Source organism: Nanorana parkeri, unplaced genomic scaffold (genome assembly GCF_000935625.1).
Source record: "Nanorana parkeri isolate BGI_ZX_2015 unplaced genomic scaffold, ASM93562v1 scaffold198, whole genome shotgun sequence".
Lineage (NCBI taxonomy): Eukaryota > Metazoa > Chordata > Amphibia > Anura > Dicroglossidae > Nanorana > Nanorana parkeri.
The window spans coordinates 118,781-145,315 of NW_017306466.1; the positions used below are offsets into that span (position 1 = coordinate 118,781).

The 26,535-nt window shown below is 43.4% G+C and overlaps 1 protein-coding gene across 3 annotated transcripts in view; it reads left to right on the forward strand.

The window, feature by feature from the left end:
• Positions 1–955: 955 nt before the first annotated feature.
• HSPH1 (heat shock protein family H (Hsp110) member 1) overlaps positions 956–26,535 on the forward strand; it is a 26,505-nt gene continuing 925 nt past the window's right edge. The window contains exons 1-17 of one of the 3 annotated variants that reach the window (XM_018555484.1): positions 956–1,172; positions 9,223–9,280; positions 10,153–10,293; positions 10,378–10,500; positions 10,765–10,864; positions 13,238–13,371; positions 13,459–13,703; positions 13,792–14,020; positions 16,291–16,397; positions 17,454–17,587; positions 17,779–17,993; positions 18,279–18,401; positions 19,606–19,743; positions 21,907–22,032; positions 24,024–24,131; positions 24,236–24,355; positions 24,489–24,650. In XM_018555484.1, coding sequence (XP_018410986.1) covers positions 1,066–1,172; positions 9,223–9,280; positions 10,153–10,293; positions 10,378–10,500; positions 10,765–10,864; positions 13,238–13,371; positions 13,459–13,703; positions 13,792–14,020; positions 16,291–16,397; positions 17,454–17,587; positions 17,779–17,993; positions 18,279–18,401; positions 19,606–19,743; positions 21,907–22,032; positions 24,024–24,131; positions 24,236–24,355; positions 24,489–24,650 — 2,370 coding nt within the window. In that variant the 5' untranslated portion in view covers positions 956–1,065. The remainder of the gene's footprint in view (positions 1,173–9,222; positions 9,281–10,152; positions 10,294–10,377; positions 10,501–10,764; positions 10,865–13,237; positions 13,372–13,458; positions 13,704–13,791; positions 14,021–16,290; positions 16,398–17,453; positions 17,588–17,778; positions 17,994–18,278; positions 18,402–19,605; positions 19,744–21,906; positions 22,033–24,023; positions 24,132–24,235; positions 24,356–24,488; positions 24,651–26,535) is intronic. The other 2 variants (XM_018555483.1, XM_018555485.1) reach the window with 2 other exon arrangements.

Consider the following 26,535-nt stretch of genomic DNA (forward strand, 5'->3'; position numbering starts at 1 on the left):
TGGAGGTATCTGGAGAAGATCAGAAGAGAACCCTGCAACCGCCCTGAAGGTATCTGGAGATGGCTGAGCCCTGGTACAGCTTTAAACTGCATTTCTGGACAGATTGGTTTGCATGTGATTATGGAGAAAACGAAATGTCGCATAAAAGAAAGAAATTCATGCTTTGAACGCTATCATTAGGGGGAATTACTAAAACTGGAACAGCCGTGCATAGTAACCAATCAGCTTCTCTCTTCAGTTTTGTTTAGTTAAGCCTTGAAAATGAAAGCTAGAAGCTGATTGGTTGCCAGATACTGTGTGCTCCAGTCTTAGTAAATTCCCCTCATTGATTTTATTATAATGATCCTTTAACTGAAGAACTAGAGAAGAAGCTCAGCTATTCCCCTTGCCCTAGTAACCACGGCGTCTCAGTTACCGCGGAGACTACTGACGTCACCGGCCAGGGCTTTCTCTCATTGGCTAGCCGCGGAGAGCTCTCGAGAAGAGTCCAGAACGCGGAAGCGGAAGCGGCACGTGTAGCCGGTGATGTGTCGAAAGTGCGAACTTATCGAGTTGTGGGACCGCATGACTTCCGGTTTCCTCAGAACTACGAGGTTTGCACACAAAACATGTTGTGCACGAGCGCCATCCACGGCATTGCCCTATACACTTCGACCGCAGCAATAAAGTAATAAAATGATGTAGGATGACAGTAAGCCAGCACGTTCTTTATCTCCGGTGCCCCACTCAATATGGCCGCCGCTTGAGTGGGGCACCTGAGATAAAGAACGCGCTGGCTTACTGTCATCCTACATCATTTTATTACTTTATTGCTGTGGTCTATGTCTATAGGGCAATGCCGTGGATGGCGCTCGTGCACAACATGTTTTGTGTAAAAACCTCGTAGTTGTGAGGAAACCGGAAGTAATGTGGTCCCACAACTCGATAAGTTCGTAGTTTTGATCGATCACCGCCTCCGCCTCCTCCCATCACACTGACTCAGACAGCGCTGCAGCGTGATTCTGGGTACCGGCATCGCAGCGGCTGGACTTCTCGCCTAGGGTTGTGTCGTTTCCTTGGCTCATCATGTCTGTGGTCGGCTTCGACCTGGGATTTCAGAACTGTCATGTAGCCATCGCCAGAGCCGGCGGTATCGAGACGGTGGCCAATGAGTTCAGCGATAGATGCACCCCGTAAGTAGTGCCGGGAGAGGGATAGTACGGCGGGCACAAAGCTCCTGGCATTGCCGGTGTGCCATGTGCGGCACTGGTGAGGTTCCCCAGCTCTGAAATGTCCTGGGCTCCCTCGGCCGCCATACACACTGGATGCGCAGCAGGAGCTCAGCCATCATCATACTGGAAGATGGACTGTCATAGTTTCTGGGCCACTATTCATTTCAACACGTGATTCCTGGAGGAGCCAATGGACTTATTGGGGGGAATTAATCAAATCTGAAGCAGTTGCCCGTAGCAAGCGATCAGCTTCTCTCTGAAGATACCCTTTGGTTGCTATATGAAACTGTCTGCTCTAGTTTTCATTAATTCCCCCCATTGTCTATGATAATCGGGGGACTGGTGGGAGCGGTGTGCTATGGTGGGGTATGATCAATATTATTCTCTGAGGAATGTCTTCCAGATTGTAAGCCCTCACAGGCAGGGCCCTCCTTACCATCTTGTCTTGAATTGTATTGTAGCTGTAATGTCTTCCTTATATTGTAAAGCGCTGCACAAACTGTTGGTGCTATATAAATACTATGCAATAATAATAATAATAATTACACCTTAGAGGGGATATATTGCTATGAAGGCCCCCAGAATAGGGACTGAATGCCTATGACTATGCAATATTAGGGTCCTGAGAATAGAGACTGAACGCCAATTACTATGCCATATTAGGGTCCTGAGAATAGGGACTGAATGCCTATGACTGTGCAATATTAGGGTCCTGAGAATAGGGACTGAACGCCAATGACTGTACAATCCAAGGGTCCCCAGAATAGGGACTGAACACCAATGACTGTATAATATGAAGGTCTCCAGAATAGGGACTGAACGCCAATGACTACAATCTAAGGGTCTCCGGAATAAGGACTGAACACCAATGATTGTACAATCCGAGGGTCCTCAGAATAGGGACTGAACGCCAATGACTGTATAATACAAGGATCCTGAGAATAGGGACTGAACAACCCATAACAGTATGCTATGAGGTGCTGAGATATCCAGGACAGAATAATAGGGCCCCAGAGAGGTGACAGAGCAACCTGTGACAGTATAAGAGAAGGGACACTGGAGCTGAGAAGTCCATGACAGAATAATACAAGGGACCCCAGAATAGGAGATGAGCACCCCATACTTGTATATTACACAGGTGGTGTGGTCTCCATACAGTTATAGGAATGTGTACCCCAAGGCGTTGTACGCTGTATAGATGGAAGTTGTTGCTGTGTAGTTCTCTTGTATGTCTCTGCACATAGTCCGGCCATCGCTGCTATTTGGTAATCATGTATGGAACCTCGTTATCAGGACACGTGTTATCAGGAAATACAGAAAAGTGAACGTTTTGTCCATCAGGAATGTATTGTGAATGACGCGCTTCATTCTTGTGTACACAGCAGACATCCACAGGGAAGTGTCTGGAAAGTTCTGCTGAAGACTTTGGAGTGTACATTCAGTGTAATCTTGGCTTGTATTCCGCCCTGTGCTCCTGATGTGCGGGTGCTGCTAGGACAAGGAAAGGCTTTGCTGGATGCAGTAGAGGTTATGTAATGTCTTTGCTGCATCTCCCTGGCTGTATTCCCTACTGCTCACTGTTCCCAGCCATGCCTGTGATCCGAGCACCTCCGACTTGTTCAGATGCATCATTGAGCCTGTCCACGGAATGGCACATTTTATGTAACCCGGATTCTAAATAGATGTTTGGTGCAGAGTGTGATCTATAAAAGTCTACAGTGTCAGACATCGGTCAGGTGTGATAAGGTAATGGAGTGTCTAGAATGTTCCGGAATTTCATCCTCTACCTCTGCTAACCGCAATCAATCCTTTGGACACTTTCGAGTAACTATAGGAACTCGACTGGACTGGTTACATTATAGATCTCTTTATTTGTTAGTGTGCAGGGTCATCGCTGATGTATATAGAATGTTTTATATTTCTATTAGATTATTTATTCACTACTTTACAGCAGTCATTTTGTAGATGTACAACACGGATTCCAGGGGCCAGGGCTGGATCATATCACATGGGCGGTTAAAGTGACACTAAACTCGGGAGGTAAATCTTCAAGTCCCCCGACTATCACCAAAAATGTAACTTATTTGTGTATCACTCGGCTGTAGAGCCTCACATTATCTCTGAATTGGTGCCGACACTGTCCTTCCTTCTGGAGGGTGATACCTTTTAGGCTAGGTTCACACTTGTGTCCCGGGTGTCGTGCTGTCATGTACAATGCAGGCAGCGATTGCCGCGCTGCTCCATTGATTTCAATGGTGTGACATCCGTGTGGCAATCTCAGAAAAAAGGTACAAGTTTTTTTTTTTTGGCGATACGACGCGCACCTGTTTTAGCCGCGATCGATTTGTCGCATGGTGAAGTGTCGCCTAGGTGTGAACCTAGCCTTATTCCCCATGTGTGTTCTAACGTAGCCACCGAGCCAAGCTCACTCCTGTGATGGACTACAATCTCAATACAAATAAGTTAACTAAATGTGAGATTGTTGTCCATCACCGGAGTGAGCTTGGAGAGGTGACAACTTTACAACACACACAGGGACCATGGGGAACAGAAGTAGTCACCCTCCAGAAGGAAGGACAGTGTCAGCACCAATCCAGAGATGATTTGAGGATCTACACCCGAGTGGTGCACAAATAAGCTAGATTTTTGTTAATAGTGAAGGTACCTGAATGTATTTTTTACCTAGCTCCATCTAGTGACCATATTAGGGATATTAAATGAAAACATTTGAAAATTATTTTAACTTGTAAAGAAAATCAGAAGGAACATTTATTTTGGCATATATTTGCACAGAGGGAACATTCACAGATATGCCCTGCATATGATATATTCATCTTTGATGGAAGGCTACCGTCTGCTTTGTACCGGAACATTCCAGTGGGTCTGACACACAAAGGTGTGTTGCTTTTATGAAGTAATCTTCGTTACAAATGTATAAAGTTTGTGAAATTTTCCAAGGTTGCCATAATGCAGGGGTGCCCACCATTTTTTGTGTTGAGATCTACTTTTCAAATGAGCTACATGAGATCTACCAACGGAAAAAAAACCTCCCTCACTCTCTCTCCTGGCTGTCTCTCCTCCCTTTCCTAGCTGTATCTCCTTGCTCATCCTCCTGGCTGTCTCGCCTCTCTCTCCTGGCTGTCATTCCTCATTTTCTCTCCTGGCTGTGTCTCTTGGCTGTCTCTCTGTGCTCTCTCCCCTGGCTGTCTCTCCTCTCTCTTTCCTGGCTGTCTCTCTGTGCTCTCTCTTTCCTGGCTGTCTCTCTGTGCTCTCTCCCCTGGCTGTCTCTCCTCTCTTTCCTGGCTGTCTCTCCTCTCTCTTGGCTGTCTCTCCTCTCTCTTTCTTTCTTGGCTGGCTCTCCTCTCTCTTTCTTTCTTGGCTCTCCTCTCTCTTTCTTTCCTGGCTCTCCTCTCTCTTTCTTTCCTGGCTCTCCTCTCTCTTTCTTTCCTGGCTCTCCTCTCTCTTTCTTTCCTGGCTCTCCTCTCTCTTTCTTTCCTGGCTCTCCTCTCTCTTGGCTCACCTTGCTGTATTTTGCACACGGTGTAGTGCAGCAGGCTGTGTAAACTAATATTCTTTGATGTAATACCTAGCACTTCAACCACCAGAATCCACCAGAAAGGTGTCAGGGAGCTCGGCAGACTCTGGCTAATAGGTAATCATGTGTGCACAGCTAAATAAATATACCAACATGGAATAAAGGGGCCGCCATTCACACCCTTCGTGATCTACCAGCATCAGCTTTGAGAGCTACTGGTAGATCACGATCTACCTAATGGGCACCCCTGCCATAATGGCTCCTTTCTTGCTAGACAAGTGGTTTGTGTAAAGATTGGCTTAACAGTGTTTGTTGAAGATGTATTTTTTAAATCTACTTTTGGGCTTTGTGGCTGCGTGTGTTCTCTTGATAATATTCCTCCGACATTGTTTCTAGTTTAACCGGAGGATTCTGTTTTAAGGGAAACTGGTGAGGTAGTTGATTTTGGAAATAAGGAGTGAGCCGTGATTGGGCAGAACGCTGCTGTTCTAGTCATAGTCTGTACAGAATACATTCGGATTGTGCATTTGATGTGCGGTGACTGTGGTGTTTATCTATCTAGGAGACCGATGAATACAAAGTCTTGTCACATTCGTATGTTCCTAAATATTGATTCCACTAATATAGATCTAAGCATATACATGGGTTGGGATTTGAGCTGCATGAATGTGTACATGTATGGCCCTTTGATTATCGCCTTAAAATATATCCCAATCAATACCTAGTATTTGAGCTGCCAATCACTAGTCCCTAATACTGTCACATGACGAGCAGTGTTAGGTAACATAGTCCCTTTAACTCCATTGCATACCAGAGGTGCTAGTGCTACTTTCTGGTCCAGATATATCTTCCATTTGTTGTTTGGCAGTGTATTCTGGAGTCTTCCTTCTCAGCCTGTGATGATTGATCTAGGAGAAGAGAGCCTGCTGACTTCAGCGACCAGCTGATCAGAACGCTCCTGATTGGCTTAGAGCTTTACCGAGGTGCAGTCGGCAGGCGCAGTGGGTGTGGCTGTGCTTTTTACTGCAAAGCTCTGGTGCCTTCCATGCAGCCCTCGGGCCCTTACAGACGCCGCTCTGTTTTGGTGTTAAAGGAAAAATATTCTATAGACAGGCTTCTAATAGTTAAAGCAGAACTCGGGGGGGCGACCCCCGCACTGCAAGGGTTAGGCGCTTGTTTTGGTTGAGGGAGGAAAATAAAGTTATACTTGCCTAATGCTTAGAGCTGTCTTGCTGTTTGGTCTTTTCAGCGTCTCTCCAATCCTCCGCTACAGTGGTTTAAGGATCCTCAAGTCATCACATTCTATACACTGTACAGATGTAAGGATGCCAAGGGACATACCATGACTGGTGCGGAGGGGGGGGGGACAGGCCGGAGGGAGCGTTGTCACAGTTGCCTGGTGTTCTATCGAAAGCTCCGACTGGTCACGTAAAATCCGGTGACTGCCAATAGGAGATGTACAGCAGATGGTGCTAGTGTGCATGGGTAGAAAATCCTTGTCTAACTATTGCCACAGCGCCTGCGCGGCTCATCAGATTCTATAACCTAATACAGTTATATTTGTCCTAGGTTATAGAAGCCGCTAGCTGCGCAGTGGCAACTGTGGCTGTATAAAGAATCATGAGGCCGCGCTGGCGCTCTAACATAATATAACCTTTTACTAGGTTATAGAATCCAATAAAGCAATAGCCACTGCGCCCCTATCGGCTTCTATAACCTTGGAGACATATAACTGTATTAGGTTATAGAAGTGGATAGCCGCGCAGGCCCTGTGGCAATAGTTAGTTGGACAAGGATTTCCTGGGCATGCGCACTAGCACCATCTGCTGTAGATCTCCTACTGGCAGTCACCAGATGTGACATCACCAGTTGGAGAGCTCGACAAGTCGTAGCTTTCGATAGAACACCGGCTCTGAGGTTCAGGTGAGTATAACTTTATTTTGGTCCCTGGATGAAAACAAGCAGCTAACCCTTGCAGTGCAGGGTAGACCCGATGCAAAGGTTAATACTATTTTCCCCTAGAGTTCTTCTTTGGTTTATTTTCCACTTTTTTCATTTTCTTTTCTGTATTTCCTATCCATTTCCTCCTTTTTATGTTCTTTTTTCCTCTGATCTCTTTATAATGGATCTTTCTGTGAGAAGTATCAGATGTGGCATAAGTAATTTTGAAGAGGGCAGTAGAGATGACAAATGTGGAATAGTGAAGGGGCTCTAAGAGCAGTCATTTGCAGACCTCTAATGTAACACGGCTCCGGGCTACCTCTGTCTGCTCAAGCATGTCCCTAGTCTCCTCCTGTAACATGTTTGCAGTCTGATCATGTCATGGTGCATGTCTTCAGTCACCGAGCGCTCTCTGTAGCCTTTACATTACCTGAATATTATGTCTGGCCCTTTGTTGAAGCCTTTATATAATGTAAACTGGCCACCACTGCACATGAGCATTGATCGGGTGTTGTATTTATTCCATTATCACTATTTTACAGCAGATTGCAGTGTACCAATGTGATTTTTAATGCAAGACCATTATAAATAGTTTTTTCCTAGCTCCAGTTTACCATAGCATTGGACATACACACACCCACCCACAGGAAGCTAGCACTGGTGCCCGCTACTGTACGGTAGGAGATCATCAGAACCAGCCATCATCTGATCATTAAAAGACGATTAGCATGCTGATCTTTCCCTTCTTGCGGAAGAAACGGCAGCCGGGTGTAGACCGTACCATAAGAGACTGATGGTTACAGCTGGAGAGCAGCGTTGCTTCATTGATGTTATTTTATATGGAAGTGTTCTGTATTGCCTGCGTTTCCTCCTTGCATAACACTACACGTGAAGTTATTATGGTCGTCTCCACTCTGTTTGCTCCGGACCTTTTTCATATTGTTTTAATGGATCTGTGAATGTGGAAAGATGGACAATGATTCGAGTGATCTAGCTGTACTAATACGCCCCATACTCCTAAGGCAGGGGTAGGCAACCTTAGCTCTCCAGCTGTGCTGAAACTACAAATCCCATCATGCTTCTGCCTCTGGGAGTCATGCCTGTGGCTTGCAATGCCTTATGGGATTTGTAGTTTCAGCACAGCAGGAGAGCCAAGGTTCCCTACCCCTGTCCTAAGGGGTATGAGGCTTTCTGTCTAAGGCCTTGTTCACACCAAATGCAGACCAGATCCGGTCAGGTTTCTGCACACGCAGTGTAGTGGGTTGTGCCGCGTTTTGGATGCGTTTAGGGCCGGTTTTGGTAAAAAAAAAAAAAAATTTTTTTTTTTTTAAAGTTTAACATGGACTTTCAGGCACTTGCATGTGTTTTTGATGCGTTTTTGCGTTTTAGATGCGTTTTTGATGCGTTCCAGAGCAGGTAAAATAGGGCTTGCTGCATTTTTTTCATCCGGTCTGGATCTGGTCTGGATCCGCACGCTGCGATGTGAACTGGAGGTCAAAATACCATAGGAATACGTTGGACGCAGTTTTGATCCGGTCTGCACCTGCTCTGGTCCGGATCTGCTCCGCGCTTGGTGTGAACAAGCCCTTAGGTGCAGCTGCTGGTGTGATGGCTCTTTTTCTGTATCTCTCTTAACCAACTTCAGCAGTAGAGATGATGTACTTGTTTGATGTACTTGCCCTAATTTACATTTGGCGTGAGATGTATTGGGGCCATATGTGTCCTCGAGGGCAATATTTTCCTGCTGGAGTTCTTTGCTCTGTAAACTCTCCACACGCTTTGTATTTCTATTTGTGTTGAAGCATTCTGCTCATTGTAAATGGGGAACATATAAAGAGTAGAGTGAGACACAACTGCTGGTGGATGGACATGGTAACTAAAGTGGCCTTCAGAGTCCATACAAAATGCAAGAAGCCAGCTCCTGGACTAGCTGACTGGACCCATCCACATCTACCCACAGCATGACCTAGAATGATCTTTTTCATGATGCTGAAAGCTGGTCATTGCAGTATTACAGCAGAGGTCTACTTTCCTGGATGTGCAATTCTCACACACAGCCTGGTCTTCTCTCACTTTGTGGTCCCTGATATCTTGCCACAGAAATACACTGTATGCGGAATAGAAGATGCTGTTCGTGTTAACATCCCCCATTGTCGGGTTTAGCTGAAGTTCTATTTGATAACTGATATTTATTTAACCATCTTGTATGGGGCTAAAGTTGCTACTTTCTATTTTGTTACAATGTTTTCTTTTGCCCAAGATGACTAATATTGCTAAGTGGAGGCCATCATAGACATCTGGTCTAACCATCCTCAAGGCATCTGTGCGCTGGGCAGTCCTGTCCTGAATATGAACAATTGTATTGTGCTACTGTTGGTGTTCATGCTATGGATGGAGACGGGGCGCATGCTGCAGATGCCGCTGGAGCTTAGTGGTCAAAATGCCTCATCTGGCTGGTGCACCATAGACTTTCAGGAGTAGGGTTCTTGCATTTCCAGAATGATTATGCTTAATTGGATTTTTCTTTTAATTTAGGGCTGTGGTTTCCTTTGGCACGAAAAACAGAACAATTGGTGTTGCCGCTAAGAATCAGGTAAGTGTTCACAAATTTATACACCAATTTTCATGTATCATTTGTGTGGAACATTTATTTGTAAGAAATCAAAATAAAATAGAAAATAGAACTTTCATTACCCAGAGTGAGCTTAAGCTGAGTTTTCTATAGTTCTTATGTAAGAAATACTTTAGTTTGTGGCCAATAAACCAATTTCCAAGGCAGGAGGTAAGAGGAAAACCCCACCAGACATTTGTCATATAAACGGGTGTCCCCTCTACCACTGTTTTTGTGTCTGACAATAAACTCCAGGCCATATAGTGAGGAGCTGTCTTCTGAAGAAGGTCTTAAATGGCAATAAAAACCAATCAGAGGTTCTAACCTTCATCTGTCCCATCCAGCCTTGAGGTTGCAGGGCATACTAGATATGTCTTGGTGGCTAGATTGAAGACCTACATTGTGTTATTTAGCCACCCAAGGTCTTCCAGTGGATATGGAGTTGAGGTTGCTTTCCAGACCTGAGGAATAAGTATACTTCTATAAAACACATATTGAGGGTAATTTGCTTGCAGAATCCCACAGTGATGGCCCACTGCTATGGAGGGCCTCCTGCCATCTACACCTTTTTGCTGTTCATTATGTCTGGACCTTACAAGGTTTAGAATGTCATTGGACAGTGGGACATTTTCTGGCACATTCACAGCTAGGAAAGAGGACTGACCAAAGGGAGACATGAATGATGATCATTACAGATGGGTTCTGTGTATTAAGCACTAGGTGCCATTTTTTTTTTCTGTATAATGGCGGATCGGAAGAATCATCTGCTCACTTTTGTTCCTAGTACATTGTCCTTATTTATGAATGTTGCAGGATGTACTATGTTCTCATCATTGAATTCCCTCTACTTACAGCTGGTCACAAATGCTACAAATACAGTGTCCGGCTTTAAGGAGTTTCATGGTCGAGATTTCAATGATCCTTTTGTTCAGAGGGAGCGGAATAATTTGGCCTATGAACTGGTTCATACAAACAATGGAGGAGTTGGGATTAAGGTAGGAAGCTGTCAGATATCTAGTTCTAGTCTGGTCCCAAGTGCTTGTCCTCGCCAGCTAATGAAACGCATGTGTTTCCTGTAGGTGATGTACATGGAAGAGAGCCATGTGTTCAGTGTAGAACAAATAAGTGCCATGCTGCTCACTAAACTAAAGGAGACTGCAGAGAACAACTTGAAGAAGCCAGTCACCGACTGTGTCATATCTGTAAGTATGGATTGACTTTCTGGGAGGTTTTATTTATCCAATTGCCTAGAGCATGAAGTCTTCTTGTTGCCTCTAATAACCAGAAAGATACTAATTCTTATTCTTTCACTTCAGTATGGGAAAATAAAATGGACAATCTGATCATTACGGGGCAACAATGTTTCTTCTTTCTGACATTTTGATACAGAGGATTTCGTTGTGTATTATGATTCCTATAAGGTCTAAGGAAACACCTTTTAATTTGCTCTCAAATTTATATGGCAGGTTCCCTCGTATTTCACAGACGCCGAAAGAAGATCAGTTTTAGACTCTGCGCAGATAGTTGGATTGAACTGCCTGAAACTAATGAATGACATGACTGCAGGTATGGAAGACTCTCTATTTCTATGAGTGACAAAGGATAGAGACGAGCCCTATTCAGTTTTATTGTACAAGCTGATCTTGTGCTTTCATTAGTTTGTATATCCCGTACTCAGTATTTTTTCATACAAAATTTACATTTTGTTAAGGTGGAAAACTAAGTAATTCATTGGAAAACCCAGAATCTTCAACCCTGCTATGAGGGGCATCATCCCCTGGCATGACATGAGCAAAACCAGTAAGCTTGCATTCACACCTGAGCGATATGAAATATGCTCGACTTTTGTATAGCAATTTTTTGCATGTTTTTACGCATGTTTTACATGTATACGTAAAGTTTTGCGTTTTAGGGCTTGTTCACACGTTTTTTCCGGTCCAGATCTGGTGCGGATCTGCAGACGCGGTGCTCTGCATGTAGTGCGCTTTTGACGCGTTTTTACCGCGGACCGGATGCTGACAGTTCTTTTTTTTAAGCTGTGGGGCTGTCAGTATGCAGATTCTTCCTCTGAAGTCACTTCCGTCCCCTGATAACAACCACTTCCCTCTGTGTGTTAGTGGATAACATGACCAGCATACAGTTGGTCAACATACAAGATATGTGTAATCACTCCACATTCATTCTTTTGGACACTATTGTACAATGCGAATTCAGCATACAGCTCTGAGGCTTTTTCTCCAGTTTTGATTTTTTTTTTTTTTTTCCATGTACATTTTGGAAATGTGGATGACGAGGGTCGTATAGTATTGGCGCTTGCTCCATCAATCCGACAAATCTTTCTATGTCCAGGACCATGTTGTTCATGCCTACTGGTTTCCCTCTACTGCTCCACCACAACCAAGAAGTCCAACGATGATGACATCATGAAAAGTGTAGAAAGAATACTTTTTTTTTTGCTAAGCTGCAGTGCGTCCGTTTTCTGCGTGTTTCCTGACCGTACAAAATGTGATATGCAGTATTTTTTCTGTCGTGACCTGAACGGACTGCGCATGTGAGAACTGTAGCCCATAAAACTCATAGGGATACATTGCGATGCATTTTTAGTGCAAGAGCGCATGGATCTGGTCAGGACAGAATCCGGACGTCGTGTGAACAAGCCCTAAATGAGCGGATTGCAGCTCATTGATGTAAGTGGACAGACGCGTAAAATATGCAAGAACATGCAAACATGCTCGTTTTTGAGCGTTTCCATTGAAGTCTATGGAGCCCAGAAGCGCAGAATCTGCCAAAAAGAAGCTCATGTACTTTCTTCAAGCGAAAAGTGTTTTGCTACAAGCGAAATGACGCTCAGATGTAAACATGGCCATAGAAATGAATGGGAATTTTCCCTGCAGGGATTCACTCCCTCCCCACTCCGATCCTCCAGCGCTGACTGGAGGAATGGGACGGGGCGGATACAGCTGGCTCTGCCTCTAGATAGGCTGCGACCGCTGTCACTCACACAGCTGGGTGGATCTTGACAGTAATGTTGGGATCTCTCCCAGCTGCGGCGGTCTCGGTATACCGCGAGCTGTAGCTCGCAATATACTGAGCTTTGGGGTCATCTGAGGAGGTTAGTATATGTCCTCCCGTGACTCTTAAAAGAACTATGGGGAAAAACAATTACACCATAGTTCTCTTTTTAATACATTCTCTCCTTTAGGGTAAAAAAAAGAAAAAAAGCCCAGCACTTTTCTAACACCCCCATCCCCCCTACACTTACCTGCAGCTGCTTGTACCCTCCGCCGTGACCGGGAAGATACTCTGGGCTCCCTGAACTTCCTGGTTGAGGGGGAGGTTACTGAGGGCAGAGGAGCCATAGACTTCTTCTGCCATCAGTCAAACTATGACTACAAGTGTGGGGGCATGGCCGGCCCCATGCTGAGTGTCAATGGACGCATATAGCTAGGTGAGGGCACAGGTGCATCCACAGCAGCCGGTTAGCGGATAGAGGCACCCATACACAGGAGGGGTGGGGCTGGCAGTTAGGATACTACCAGATAACGAGGAAATAAAGAAATGTAAAAACGTTTTTTTAAAAGTCTGGCAACAATAAATAGAAAAAGGGGAAAAAAACAAAGGTTTAATGTCACTCTAGTACTTCAGAACTGGTATGCAGCTTGGGCTTAAAGCCTTGCTGTTCCCATCAAACAATTCTCACATAGGCCTGTTTTGTTTTTTTGAAGACTGGCACTTTTTGATTGTATGTAATGTGGTATTTATTAATAATAATTATTATTATTATACAGGATTTATATAGCGCCAACAGTTTGCGCAGTACTTTACAAAATGAATAGCTCCTCCTGCGTGAGATTGCTTATTGTTTTGTGGTTTTGGTATTTTAAGATGTTGCTGTCCACATTATCTAGTCCCATGTTTATATTGGATCTTTCCTTTTAGTGGCATTGGCCTATGGGATTTATAAGCAAGACCTTCCTGCTCCTGAGGAGAAACCCAAAATAGTTGTTTTTGTGGATATGGGCCATTCATCCTTCCAGATAACAGCCTGCGCCTTCAATAAGGGCAAATTAAAGGTATGATCTTAAATGAAAAACCAGATTGCGTTAAATAAAGCCTGGCCTCTTCTCAGCCAAATAAGCTGACAGAATACTTGTTCCTAGGTTCTTGGAAGTGCGTTTGATCCATATTTAGGAGGAAGGAACTTTGATGAGAAGCTAGTGCAGCATTTTTGTGTGGAGTTCAAGACTAAATACAAGTTGGATGTGAAGTCCAAAATCCGGGCTCTTCTGCGTCTCTCTCAGGAGTGTGAAAAGCTGAAGAAGCTAATGAGCAGTAACAGCACTGATATTCCTCTTAATATTGAATGCTTCATGAATGACATAGATGTGTCTGGGCGTATGAACAGGTGAGCCATTGTTTGGTACCCCATCATTCTTTACGGTCTTGTCCCGCCTTTCTAACTGCTGCCCAATAAATGATGTGTCCCTTTCAAGGTCAGAGTTTGAAGCCCTTTGTGCTGACCTCCTACAAAGAATCGATGCTCCTCTGCGATCGTTAATGGAGCAGATTCAGCTTCGAGTTGAAGACATCAGTTCAGTGGAAGTTGTTGGAGGGGCTACCCGTATTCCAGCTGTCAAGGAAAGAATTGCCAAGTTCTTTGGGAAAGATGTCAGCACCACATTAAATGCAGATGAAGCAGTTGCAAGAGGCTGTGCTTTACAGGTAATGTCTCAGCTTCTGGTTGTACGACCCCCTCTGATATTGTGCTGTAGTTGCCCGGATTGTACACAGGTTATCGGGGGGTGGAGGTTCAGTTGTTTGAGTCTTATACTTTTGATAGAAGCTATATAGCTGAATAGATTATGTGGATCCTTCTTCCTAAGCCCCTCCTCAGTGTTGCTGTAGTGATGTTAGATTTAATGGCGGTGGCAAGGTGATGCTTTCATGGTACTAACGATGTTGTATGACCTGTTATATTTAAGATGGATTAAAGTTGGATTTTGTTGTGCCTTTTAGACTATTTGAAAAGTAAAATCCCAGCCAGTGTTTAACATGTGTTTTTTGTTTTTTGTTTTTTTTTTCTTTATTGTACATTGAGGGCCACAGGATTGTATATCTAGTTGGCCTATGTTGCCATATACAGGAGGGTTTTGGACACTGGCAAATAAAGGAATTGAAAGCTAGCCCCAGTATAACCCCTCTTCTACCCACAATGCCACGGTTTTTGGATAGTGCCCTTGGAGGATGGACACCCTTTTTCTCCAGTTCCGCTGAGGAAGGTTTATTTTTTGTGTTATCCATTTGGAGGGTTGGCCTGTTGTCTCCAGCCTTGGGTCCTTTAGAGCTCATGCAGCTGCAAAGGACTTTGAGGTCCACAAGCTATTCAAGGCATTTCTCTTTATGGACAGGAAGCACGCTGCGGGGTCCTATTGACAGTATGCTGGAAATGTCCCTTTTGTGAGGGAAGTTTGTTGAAAGGTAGACTTCCATTGTGGGTAAACCAGTAAACCTTTACAGGAATACCCGCAGTCAGGTGGTTTGCGGTTTAAATATTCTACTTGCAGGCAGTTGGAATCCCTCCAAGTCCCAGTTTGTGATGGTGGGGTCTGCCCTGCATCTAGCTAATTTGCTTTAAAAGGATCAGCTGGGAAGGACCCTCATCAGAGGGTGGGGGGAGCAAATGGCTGGAGCCTTTTGCTTCACTTTCTACAAGTATCTTGGCTGATTTCCATATAGATGTGCAGGGCACACTTTGTTTCTTGGTTGAGTATATGATCTTGACTTGAGATTACTGCCCCTTGTTCTACAGCAGTACCATGTAGACTGGTTGTTCTTCTGTCCTCCTGTATTTTTGTACTTTTCTACTGCTTTACCACAAAACTGAGACCTGCTGTGTAGAGGAGAGGAAGGGTTATAATACTGGGGATTGGAAGCCTTTCTGTTAGCCAGCATCCAAATCCTCCTGTAGACAGCAGCATAACCTGATTGTATTGGAACTCCTGTGTTCCTCAATGGACTTCAGGTTATGGATTTTACAGTGAGCTCAATTTCTTTGTGTGGGTACTGCAGTGAAGGGGAGAGAGGGATATTATAATTTGTATTTTTGATTCATGCTCACGTTTTGTCTTGCTGACCATTGTTACTGGGGCACAAAACAAAATTAAATTTTAACACACAAAGAAGGAAATTAGCTTAATGTTGACTCGTGTTCCAATCAAAGTTTTCAATTTTTTTTCCTCACTTTAGAGAACTCTCCTTTCACTTGTATTTCTAGAACAGGACATGAGGGTGAATCTCCTTGCTAGTGATACAGCATTCATTCTGGGCATTTTTTAAATGTTGACTTCATTCTGTATTCATTAAAATGACCTTGAATTATATTTTTAAATGCAACTACGGAAGGTACTTAAATCGTTCTTGTGCCTCCTGTAGTCATCTGCCCAGCACTGTTCAGATTGGAAGTGAGAGGGTCAAGCACTATCTTGCAGTAATCATTTGTTGGCAGAAGACCACAGAATGAGAAGAGGGATGACCTCTGTGTGCTGCTGATCCTTCTTTGTCCAGTCAGCTGGCTTGGGGTGTGTTCTGGATCAGACTGTGCTTCTGCTGCAGCTGAGATTGAGCATTTGGCTAAGCTGTTTGGTATGGATATCTAGATCACAAAACCAGCTGCACAGAATTACAGGTCTTTTGCCAGGTAACAGTTACCCTATAAATGTATTTCACTTGTGTATTTAGTTGTTTGCCTGGAGTTTAGCTTTTAAAATGTATTGACTCCAGGTCAGGTTATTTGGCTTGGTATTGACCTGTTGTGACAGTGATACCTTGTTCTTTAAAAATGAACACTGTACACTGAGCTGAGCGTTTTGTTCCCTACTGAATGTTTAATAATGGTATCTATTTCAACAATGTGGTCCATGCTGCAAAAGAATGCTATAGGGTTTATTGCTTTTAACATGATTTATGTTTATGATGTTACGTCTTTTTTGCAGTGTGCAATTCTGTCACCGGCCTTTAAAGTTCGAGAGTTTTCGGTGACAGATGTAATACCTTATCCCATCTCCTTGAAGTGGAGCACTGAAGCAGACGAGGCTGAAGGGTAAGGAGTGCTGATGGTTTTTTAGACATCTAGTCCTGATGCTTCAGTTAGATATCGAAGTCGGCTACATCTTTTAACGCAGACAAGTTTGTGGAACTGAATGTCACCTTTATAAAAGTTGTGAACACTGAAAATTAGGCAGTTTATTGGTATTCACATCTTTCCCCTTCCCAAACGTGTATTGCTTTTCTCCTAAAGTTTCCTTTATGTAGCATTGCTGGTTCTGGACTTTTACTATTGTGCATATTAAATTAAGGCAAAGTAATTTGTTTTCAGTTTCATAAATGTCTTCAATAGTTCGCCATTTATATAAACACTGGCATTTTCTTTGTGACTTGTAGAAGATATATAACAGAATAATATGGCAGAATCACATTAAAGCCAAACTCCAGGTAGATATTAGGTGTAAATGTAGCTTTGTAGGCAATAATAAATCATTCAAATTATTTTTAATGAAAGCCGGAAAAAGCTGGCCATATTCACTAGGGATGTACAGATACTGGTATTGGTGCGGATACTGAGCGTTTGTGCGAGTACTTGCACTCACCCGAATTCTCCGATACCTTCCCCGATACCGGAACTTCCGGTCAGAGGAGAAAGCAGAGCATATCAGTGAACTGCTTCTCCTTTCACTGTTCAGTGCCATGGGGATGGAACCTGTTGGTGAGAGTGAAACTGCAGCGGAGAAAGATCAGGTCCCCTCCCCTGCTAGACAGGGCTGTGCTATGGGGCAGAGTTTTGAAAATCATGATGGACAGAAATACAAATTCTTTGGCAGGTAAAATTGCTCCTTTTTTATAGGCATCTCATTTATTTAGCGGTTTACCTGGAATTCAACTTTCAGCAGCCAAAACTTTTTTGGTATCTACCATACCATGCAACGATCTACCCTTCCCTCCCCTCACTTGCTTGACGTGGGATTCGGCATGCTCGTATAGTCCATAAAATCCATTGTTTTCTGTTAAATGAAACCGTTGATTTCACAGATGTAACAATTTCTATTGCCCAGGCTGACCAGAATATAAAAAGTTATCCATTTTTGTTTTTATGTTTTAGAATTCATGAAGTCTTCAGCAGAAACCATGCCGCTCCTTTCTCAAAGGTCCTCACCTTCTATAGAAAGAATCCATTTCAGCTGGAAGCCTTTTATACAGACCCTGGCTCCATCCCTTATCCACAGCCTCAGATAGGTAAGGGTCTCATTGGATTATTTACACCTGCATGTGTTTGTTGTCCGACACTTGCTAAGTGGGGAAACAAGGATAAAGATGACAGTCCTGTGCATGAATCTTAAAAACAAACCAATATTTTTATCAGGTTAACTCAAATAACCTAAAATGTCTGTAAAAGTCATGTTGTTAAAACTGTTTTCTTTCAACAGGCCAGTTTGTTGTCCAGAACATTTCTGCCACTAAAGAGGGAGAGAATGCAAAGGTGAAGGTGAAAGTTCGGGTCAATACACATGGCATTTTCAGTGTGTCCACAGCCTCCGTGGTAGAGAAGGTAGAGGTGGAGGACACTGAGGATCAGTCTGTGGAGAATGCACAGGACTCTAAGAATCAGGACACAGACACTATAGAGGATGTAAGTATTTCTGTCGTGATTAACAGTAAATGTAGTCAATGGGATGATTGTAGTTTGAGGAAATTGTGTGTAATGTCTTTCTGATCAGATTTATGAGACTTGCAGCCAGACTCCTGCTCTTTACAGTAACAAGTACTTTAGTCCTCCAAGTGTTTGGTGCCTAGATGAATGCTCTTTAGTCTGATCCTTTTTATAGTTGCAGTAGTAATAACACTGGTTGGTTAATCCTATTTGACTCTCTTACACGCTCATCTCCCCTCTTGTTAACATCTCTTTGTGCCTGGGTTTATTTTTCAGAAGACTGTCCAGCAAGACCATGCAGAAGCTGGAATACAGCCCCAGGTACAAACTGATGGACATCCCTCTCCTCCTCCACCCGAACCCACCGGTGATGAACCCAAAGTGGCTAACACTGAAAAAGTGAGTGCTTTTACTTCGAGTTTTATTAATGATGTGGTAACTAATGTTCTAACCTCTGCCTAATAGAAGATTCAGGTAATGGCCACTTCACAATTGTGCTGTCCAAAAAGCTTCACCTTTTAGACTAGTTACATGGTATCATGATTGAGTAAATCTGTCTTAGGGCAGTTTTCTTCTAGATTTGTTTTACATCACAAGTAAGGGAACTCCTTATCCCAGCCTGAGTATAAAGTCTGTCATTGATGGTTCTGTACAATGACATTCACAACGGAACAAATGGCTAATAATTACCTACGCAAGTTTCTTAATTGGATGGGCATGCCTCGGGGGGAGGATTTGGGGATCTCTATCAAAGGAGCTTGATTTCAATCAAATAAAAATGTTACCATTTAACCTTGAAGGGGGAGAATGTATAACTTATTACATGTAAAACCTTGATCTTTCTGAGCCATCATTTTTCAGTTCAATAACATCTAGGCCTCCAAGTCTATGCGCCTCTTAGTCAGGTCCAGAACAAAAATCTAGCTCCGAGGGTCTGGGCAGAAACCTGCTATGGATGAATATTCTTCTTTACTCGGATGATTTGTCCCAAAATTGACTACATTTACTGTATACTAAAACCGAACATCTCGCTATACAAAGCATACCCAGCAAAGCTCTACTTGTAAAAGAAGACTGTAAATATGTGTGACTCCGAACTCTGCTCCTATGCTATGAAATGGTCTCGCTGAATTTGACTGGGAAACAGACCCCTTTCTGGTTTACTTACAAGTAATTTACTGTAGAGCTGCAGGGGACCCAGGAGATCAGTGCTCCCGGAATTGCCGATTTCCCAGGGTGTGCGGTTCTGGGGGTTCATTGATTCGTAGCAGGGCGGCAGAGTTTAGTGGCATAGGCACAGTGAAAGGTATTATTTTACAGTGAGAGCTTTGCTGGGTATGTATTGTATAGCAATAGGGTTGTTTTAATGGGTATATGCGTGGAAAATGTTGGGGTAGATCATAGATTCCCAAATGTTAAACTTGGTACACATTATTGGGAAAAATACCAGTTTGATGGGTGTTATGAGCTTTTAGTTTCTATCAGGAATGCTTGGAGCTACAGCACTACATACTGCCTGCCCTTGAGTCATGGCAAACCAGTAATAGTAGGAAATTGTAGATGTTTGTATTTCTTGTTTAATGTGATCTGAAAATGTTTTTAGCTAAATGAAAAGAAGAGTGACAAGCCTCCGGAGGCCAAGAAGCCAAAGATTAAGGTGAAGAATGTTGAGGTGCCTATTGAAACAAACTTTGTGTGGCAGCTGGGGAAAGACTTGCTCAACATGTACATTGAGAATGAGGTGAGTAGGTTGTCTGTCTTTTCAGCACTTGTGTGTTGGGTGATATTGGAGTATGTGAAGGACTCTATACTCATCATAGCTCTATAGCCGTGAAAAGCAGTCTAGACTTGTGTGCCTCTGCACGTTTATAGTTTCAGCTGCACATTGCTTCTGTCTTTTATGAAAGGTTCTGCTCAAAACATTTAATTTCATGTTTAAATTGCATCCCTATCTGTTTAAATCATTCTGTATCTTTAAAAAGTAATTCCATTTGTGTTGAGGAAAAAAAAAATAATGTATCCTCTCTGGGTGATCTGTGTACATTGCAAGGATTTGTAACCATCTTTGTTGCAGTTTCCTTCCTGTTTCTGATCTGAAGAAATTGTTCTTTGGTTCATCATGTTCTTCCCCCTAACTGATCCCCCGACTAGGAGGGTCTGGGTTCATTATAACCAGCTGTTGTACTTCCTGTGTTGTAATAGGGAAAGGTGCACTGTCAGCATCCCTGTAGTAGTAATTAATCCATAGGGATGCCAAAACGTTGTGCTTGTATCTAAGTGCAGACTTCTGTAAATATCAGTCAGCCAATCGCAGAAGCAGGAAGTGACATTTCTGGGGGAGTTCCGTATACCAACTGTGCACAGAACGCCCCCAGGTCACCATATTGCATTGAATTTATTTTGACACATTTAGAACTACAGTTTTAATTGGAAAGGTTATGTTTTATAACATGAAATTGCCAAATGGCTTGTGCAACAATTATATATGTTCATTTTATTAAGATTTTTTTTAAATTCCTAAAGTGTTTGTAAACTCTGACAATGAATTTGTTTTGCTCCCTTTTTTAAAAATCTTTAAAAATGTTTTGACTTTGAAATGTAAAACAATAATGTTGTTCCTTCCCAAATACCTTTTTCATGTTATAGAGATGAGAGGGAGGTGCTCTGTTAAAACAATGTAATAGGGTGACGATGCAGCACCTCCATAGATACAGTACAGTGAGTGAGCGTTATTGCCCTATGACTGGAAGAATGTTATTGTCAGGATATCAAGGTGAAAATAAATGGGGGTGGGGGGAGCATAAAAAAACTAATGCAGCCACCACATGTAAGGACTGGTAAGCTGCAATATATTCTATTTATGTTTTAGGGTTTAGATACTAAAATAAACTTTTTCAATAATCGATTATAATCGATTATGTCAATTAGTTGTTGCAGCCCTATAGTAAACTGCCTCTATTTGGACATGCATCATCTCAGTCCTTGCTCTATCACTTGTCTCATCTCAGTCCTTGCTCTGTCACTTGTTTCATCTCAGTCCTTGCTCTGTCACTTGTCTCATCTCAGTCCTTATCAGTCCTTGCTCTGTCACTTGTTTCATCTCAGTCCTTGCTCTGTCACTTGTCTCATCTCAGTCCTTGCTCTGTCACTTGTCTCATCTCAGTCCTTGCTCTGTCACTTATCATCCCAGTCCTTGCTCTGTCACTTATTCCTTAAGTGATCGAATGCCTGTTTTATAATTATGTCTTGTGCCCCAGGACTGCCTGTTGGCTGCCTCACATGCTACACAGACAGCCCAGACCATCCTGCAGCCGTGTTGGAAGCTATAACAAGGGATAAGGCTAATTGACATGTGAAATGAATTGCACATCAGTGACCATCTGAGTCCTGATTCAAACCAGCAGCAAGATACAAGAAATAGATGATCCTTTCTAAACATTTACTTAGAAACACCAAAATTTGAAGTCTGATAAACGCCAACACCCAACACTTATGTGGGTTAACATTTGCATCATTCACCAGTTTGCAAATTGATTCACTCACCCAGCAAGGCTTATCGTGTTTGTAATAGGTGTTGACAGTTTGAGTCGCTGCTCCAGTGGCTCACTTCTCTTGCTCTGTTGAAAGGGTTACTGGGCCTGCTCTGCCTGTCATTAGTAATTACTGTTCCAATAAAATGTCATAAATGCAAATGCTGGCTTTGTCTCCGCTGTAAACTTGTTCAGCCATGTCTTTATTTTCACATTCAGCGAGTAATATCCTATAATTATTCTTGTGTTCTGAAAGAGATAATTAGTAGCTTGTTGTATAAGATTAATTTTCCAAATGCACCTGCCTCGCTAAGAGGGATATGTGTACACACCACAAATAACCCACTTAAAGTGCCTTCTTCTGGGATTTGTAGGGGAAAATGATCCTCCAAGATAAGCGGGAGAAAGAGAGGAATGATGCAAAGAATGCTGTTGAGGAATATGTATATGAATACAGGGATAAACTCTCCGGACCCTACAGCCAATTCATCTCTGAGGAGGTAAGTTCATGTGTTGCCCACTCGGGAGTCCTTTGTGTTCCACTATATTAACCCCTTCCCAACCCGATGACGGGATTATTCCGTCATGATCATTCAGTTCATTAACGACCAGTGATGGAATAATCCCGTCACCGTTGGTCAGGGGAGGGACCAGCGCTCATTGAGTTACTGCTGTTGCTGGGTCCCTTGGGGTCCAAAGCAGACCCTCAACAGCAGATTAGGTGGTCACAGTCCTGTGATCCCAGACCCATGACAGCCACTGTGTTGTGGAGCTGCGGGCCGGCTCAGTGTGTTACAAACTGATACAAAGTATCTCTGGGAATGCTGTATTCTCCACAGAGATGCTAAGGATCACAGCCCCTGTAAATACATTAAAAAAAATAACCCCTTAGTGCCCCCGAGCTTAAAAAATAAATAACAATATAAAAATGTTTTTTTTTCCTGTTTTTTTAAAGTTGTTTTTTTGAATTAGCCTAATAAAAAATTAAAAAAAAAACTAAGAAAATATATAGTGCCGAGGAAGGCTATTAAAGATAGGAGAAAAACCTACCACATGCTAAAACTGTATTTCATTCCTTGTATTTTGTGACCTATAACTCCTAAATAAACTGAAATCCCAGACATCTATAAATCGGGAAAAAAAGTTCTTATTACTTTCTGTTGGCTACACTAATTATGTAGACCTTATTATTGACAAAATTGTGACAAATTATGTTTTTTCATCTTATTTTTGCATTTTTTTTTTTTTTTTATTAAAATTTTTTTTATATAAGCATGTCAAATCAAATGAAAGCCCCTCATTGTCCTTTTAAAAAAAACAAGTTTTTATAATGTGTAGGTGCAATGAATGAGGAAGGTGGAAATTATGGTTAAACAAACACATAGCAAGGTTGGTGAAATTGCTCCAGTTCCCCAGGAACTAAAAAATGTTCTGAAGCTGTCACTAAGGGGTTAAACAAGGTTGTGCCTAATGTGCAATATTTATTTTGGGATATAAATAAATAGTGCACTGCGCTTATAGGTTTGAACATACATAAATAAAGTGCCTTACTCAATCCACAAAACACAATGTGATATTCCAGCTATTGAAGTGCCTTATAGATGTAAACATTCACAACGCTCTGTCATCAAAAAAGTCCACTACATTCCGTGATAATAGTGATGTGTGCAAACAACAAAGTCCATATATTACCCACTCAGATCCATAAATGTGGCTCAAATCGCAAATCCTCAATCTTCCGTGTTACATATCGTGCTCCTTTCCACCCTCAGTGAACGGAGAATGCAGGATCCACACATCAGAAATAAATGACCCCATGCAGGACGTTCAGATATGGTTTAGTGCGGTATTGGCTTCCCAGCTTCCTCTCAGTATCCCTTCACTTCAGATAATATCAGTAACGATCCAGGACATCACTTCCATTAGTAATACCAGTAATGATCCAGGACATCCCAATCAGTCTCCCCAATGTAAAGCTTGCCATACACCTATAGACTATCTGCAGATTTTCTATAGTCGGATTCCTCCAGCTACGCTAAACTGTGGATGGAGGAATCTCCCACCGGGCTAAGCTTTAGTAACTTGCTAGTCAGCCCTGCTGAACAATCTGATTGGATGCAGACTTTGTTCAGGGACAACTAGCAAGATACTGAAGCTTGACCCAGTGGGAGATTCCTCCATCCACACAGTTTAGCGTAGATGGAGGAATCTGTTGCACTTTTTCCATCTGACCACAGAAAGTCTGCAGATCATCTATAGGTGTATGGCCAGCTTTATAGCTAATAACAGACAATCACATATAAGATAAACACCGTTTGTCCATTCAGAGTGTCTCTCCACACTACTCGCGGACACGATGACATTCACAAGTGCCCGCCTATCGACGTATTTCTTTGCCAAGGACTCGTCTGGATTCTTTTAGATATGTCTGTCTACATGTCCCTTGGTGGTAAATGTTGTGAATGAATGTTGCTATGGTTTATTATAACAGGACCACAGCCGGTTTTCTGAGCTTCTGACGGCAACAGAGGATTGGCTCTATGAGGATGGAGAAGATCAGTCAAGGCAGGTGTATGTGGAGAAGCTGGAAGAATTAAAGGTAACTGTCTTACTAGTCAGAAGTGACTATTGGGCCTTATTCTAAATTCTTGTCTTGCCCATTTCCTTCTCCTATACTTACCAAATGGCTGTTCTTTATTTTAGCGATTAGGTTCTCCTGTCCATGAGCGGTATAGAGAGTCGGAAGAACGCCCAAAAGCATTTGAAGCACTTGGACAGAGACTGCAGCACTATGCAAAGATCGTAAATGAATACAAGAGCCAGGTAATGTGTGTAATTGACAGATTTCACCCTTCATGACCGGTGGAAGGGTACTGTCAACATCCTCTGATTATGTACATGGTCTTCATGTTAGAATTCTGTATCATGTGACTCTTCCTGTATTGTCTTTATACAGAATGAGGCTTACCAACATATCAGCACTGCAGACATGGAAAAGGTGACAAAGTGTGTGCAGGAGACCACGGGATGGATGAATAATGCGATGAATGCTCAAGCTAAACAACATTTATACCAGAATCCGGTTGTCTATACCCATGAGATCAAAGCACAGTGTTCTGTAAGTATCCGATTTTTCAATCCTGAAGTTGTTTTTCACTTTCTTAGTAAATGTCATTTTTATTTTCTTCAGTCAGGACCGATTCACTTTACAAAGACAAAATGAAGGAACAGTAGATTCGAACCCCCAGCCTTATGGCTGTCTGCTCAGACCAGTGGTTTAATGGTGGGCATACAGGTTGAAATATTTCCTTACATCAACCATGTTGACTCTGTTAGGTGACAGTTGATGTAGCACTGTGAATAGACCATTGCTGCAGAGGTACTCTGGAGTAAAACCGAGTCAGGTGACAATAAAGCAGTATGTTTATTGGGGTTTCATTAAAGTGTAAGCCTGAAATAAAAATTGCCTTTATCACATTTCTATGTCCTCCACTGAGATCCTGCCAGTGTCCTCCACCGAGATCCTGCCAGTGTCCTCCACCATGCCTGTCTCCTGTTGTCAGCTTACATACTTTTTTTAATGGAAGCAGCAGCACGCTAATGCCTGTGTATCTATCACAGGCTGACACCCACTCCCTTTCCAAAGTGGTGTATTTTGGTTTGGGGCTGCCCTAGGCAAGACGACTTGGGCACCCTCACCCCACCCCCACTAAATCTGCCCCACCCCTTCCTGTTTTTACTTTTGCGTTACCTGTCAGTCGCTGGTATCCAGCTTCTGACATGTTCCACTATTAGCATAGCAGGAAAGCTGTGGTCTCAGGTGGGCTCTGTGAGGTCTCAGGTGGGTTGTGAAGAATCTCTGGTGGGCACTGCAGGGTCTGAGGGGGGCTGTGCAGGATCTGTGGTGGGCTCTGCAGGCTGCAGAGCCCACCACAGACCCTGCAGAGCCCACCTGAGACCCTGCAGTTTGCTGGATTTGTGGTGGGCTCTGCAGGGTCTCAGTGGGGCTGTGCATGGTCTGTGGTGAGCTCTGCAGGGTCCCAGGGGGGCTGTGCAAGGTCTGTGGTGTGCTCTGGACACTATAGAGCCCGCCACAGATCCTGCAAAGTCCCCCTGAGACTTTCAGGTGGTGGGCTGTGCAGAATCTATCCTGGGCTCTGCAGGTTCCCTTTAACAGCAGTGTGATCCAGTTACCTGCATCTGCCGCCCGCTGCTAGACCTGGCCTCCTTCACCGCCGGACCACTGGTTCTGCGGACACCCAGCCTTCTCCACTCCCCGACTGGCATTTGCAGATCCCAACCTCCTCTGTGCCTGACTGGCGTTTCGGGACCTGCTTCCTCCGCCCCCTGATGGGGATCCGGACCTGCACCCCCCGCTTCCTGCTGCTGCGCCTCCTTCTCCTTGCCTCCTCGTCATGCTAGATTAGGCAGCTGAGGCTGCCAAATTCTGTGCAGCCCCGCTTGCCTGACTGTTTTGAGGGCGGCATTTTTGTTTGCCTTGCGGCAGATATGGCCCTCCCTTTCCCACCCTGCAGAGAATGATTGACAGTGGCGCCTGTTGGGAGTCATGATGTCAAAGCAGCTGTTTGGTGACTAGATAGAGCCACGGATCATAGGAAATGCCTATATTCGGCTCCATCCTGTGGCCATACAGTGCTGCAAATCTTGTTTACGCAGTGAAAACCTGTGCAAACAGTTTATAGATCTCTCCCTTAGTGTACCTGCATGAAAGCTGTGGTTAGGACCACGCCCTTCTGAAGAGTGGGGAGCTGGACTTATCGCTGTCATATGCTGAAAAAAGAGTGATTTTAGAGCACTTTCTAAGCTTCTTGTGATGGTTTTTACTCTTTATAACACCGTTTCAGTGATTGGCCCCCCTAACATCCTTTACTCCACAAAGTGTTTCCTCTTCTAAAACAAATGTTTGTGTTGGTCATGAATTTCAGTTTCGGAAGCTGGCCACGCCAAGTCAGATTTTGTTAAGATCTGGTCTGTTGGGTCAG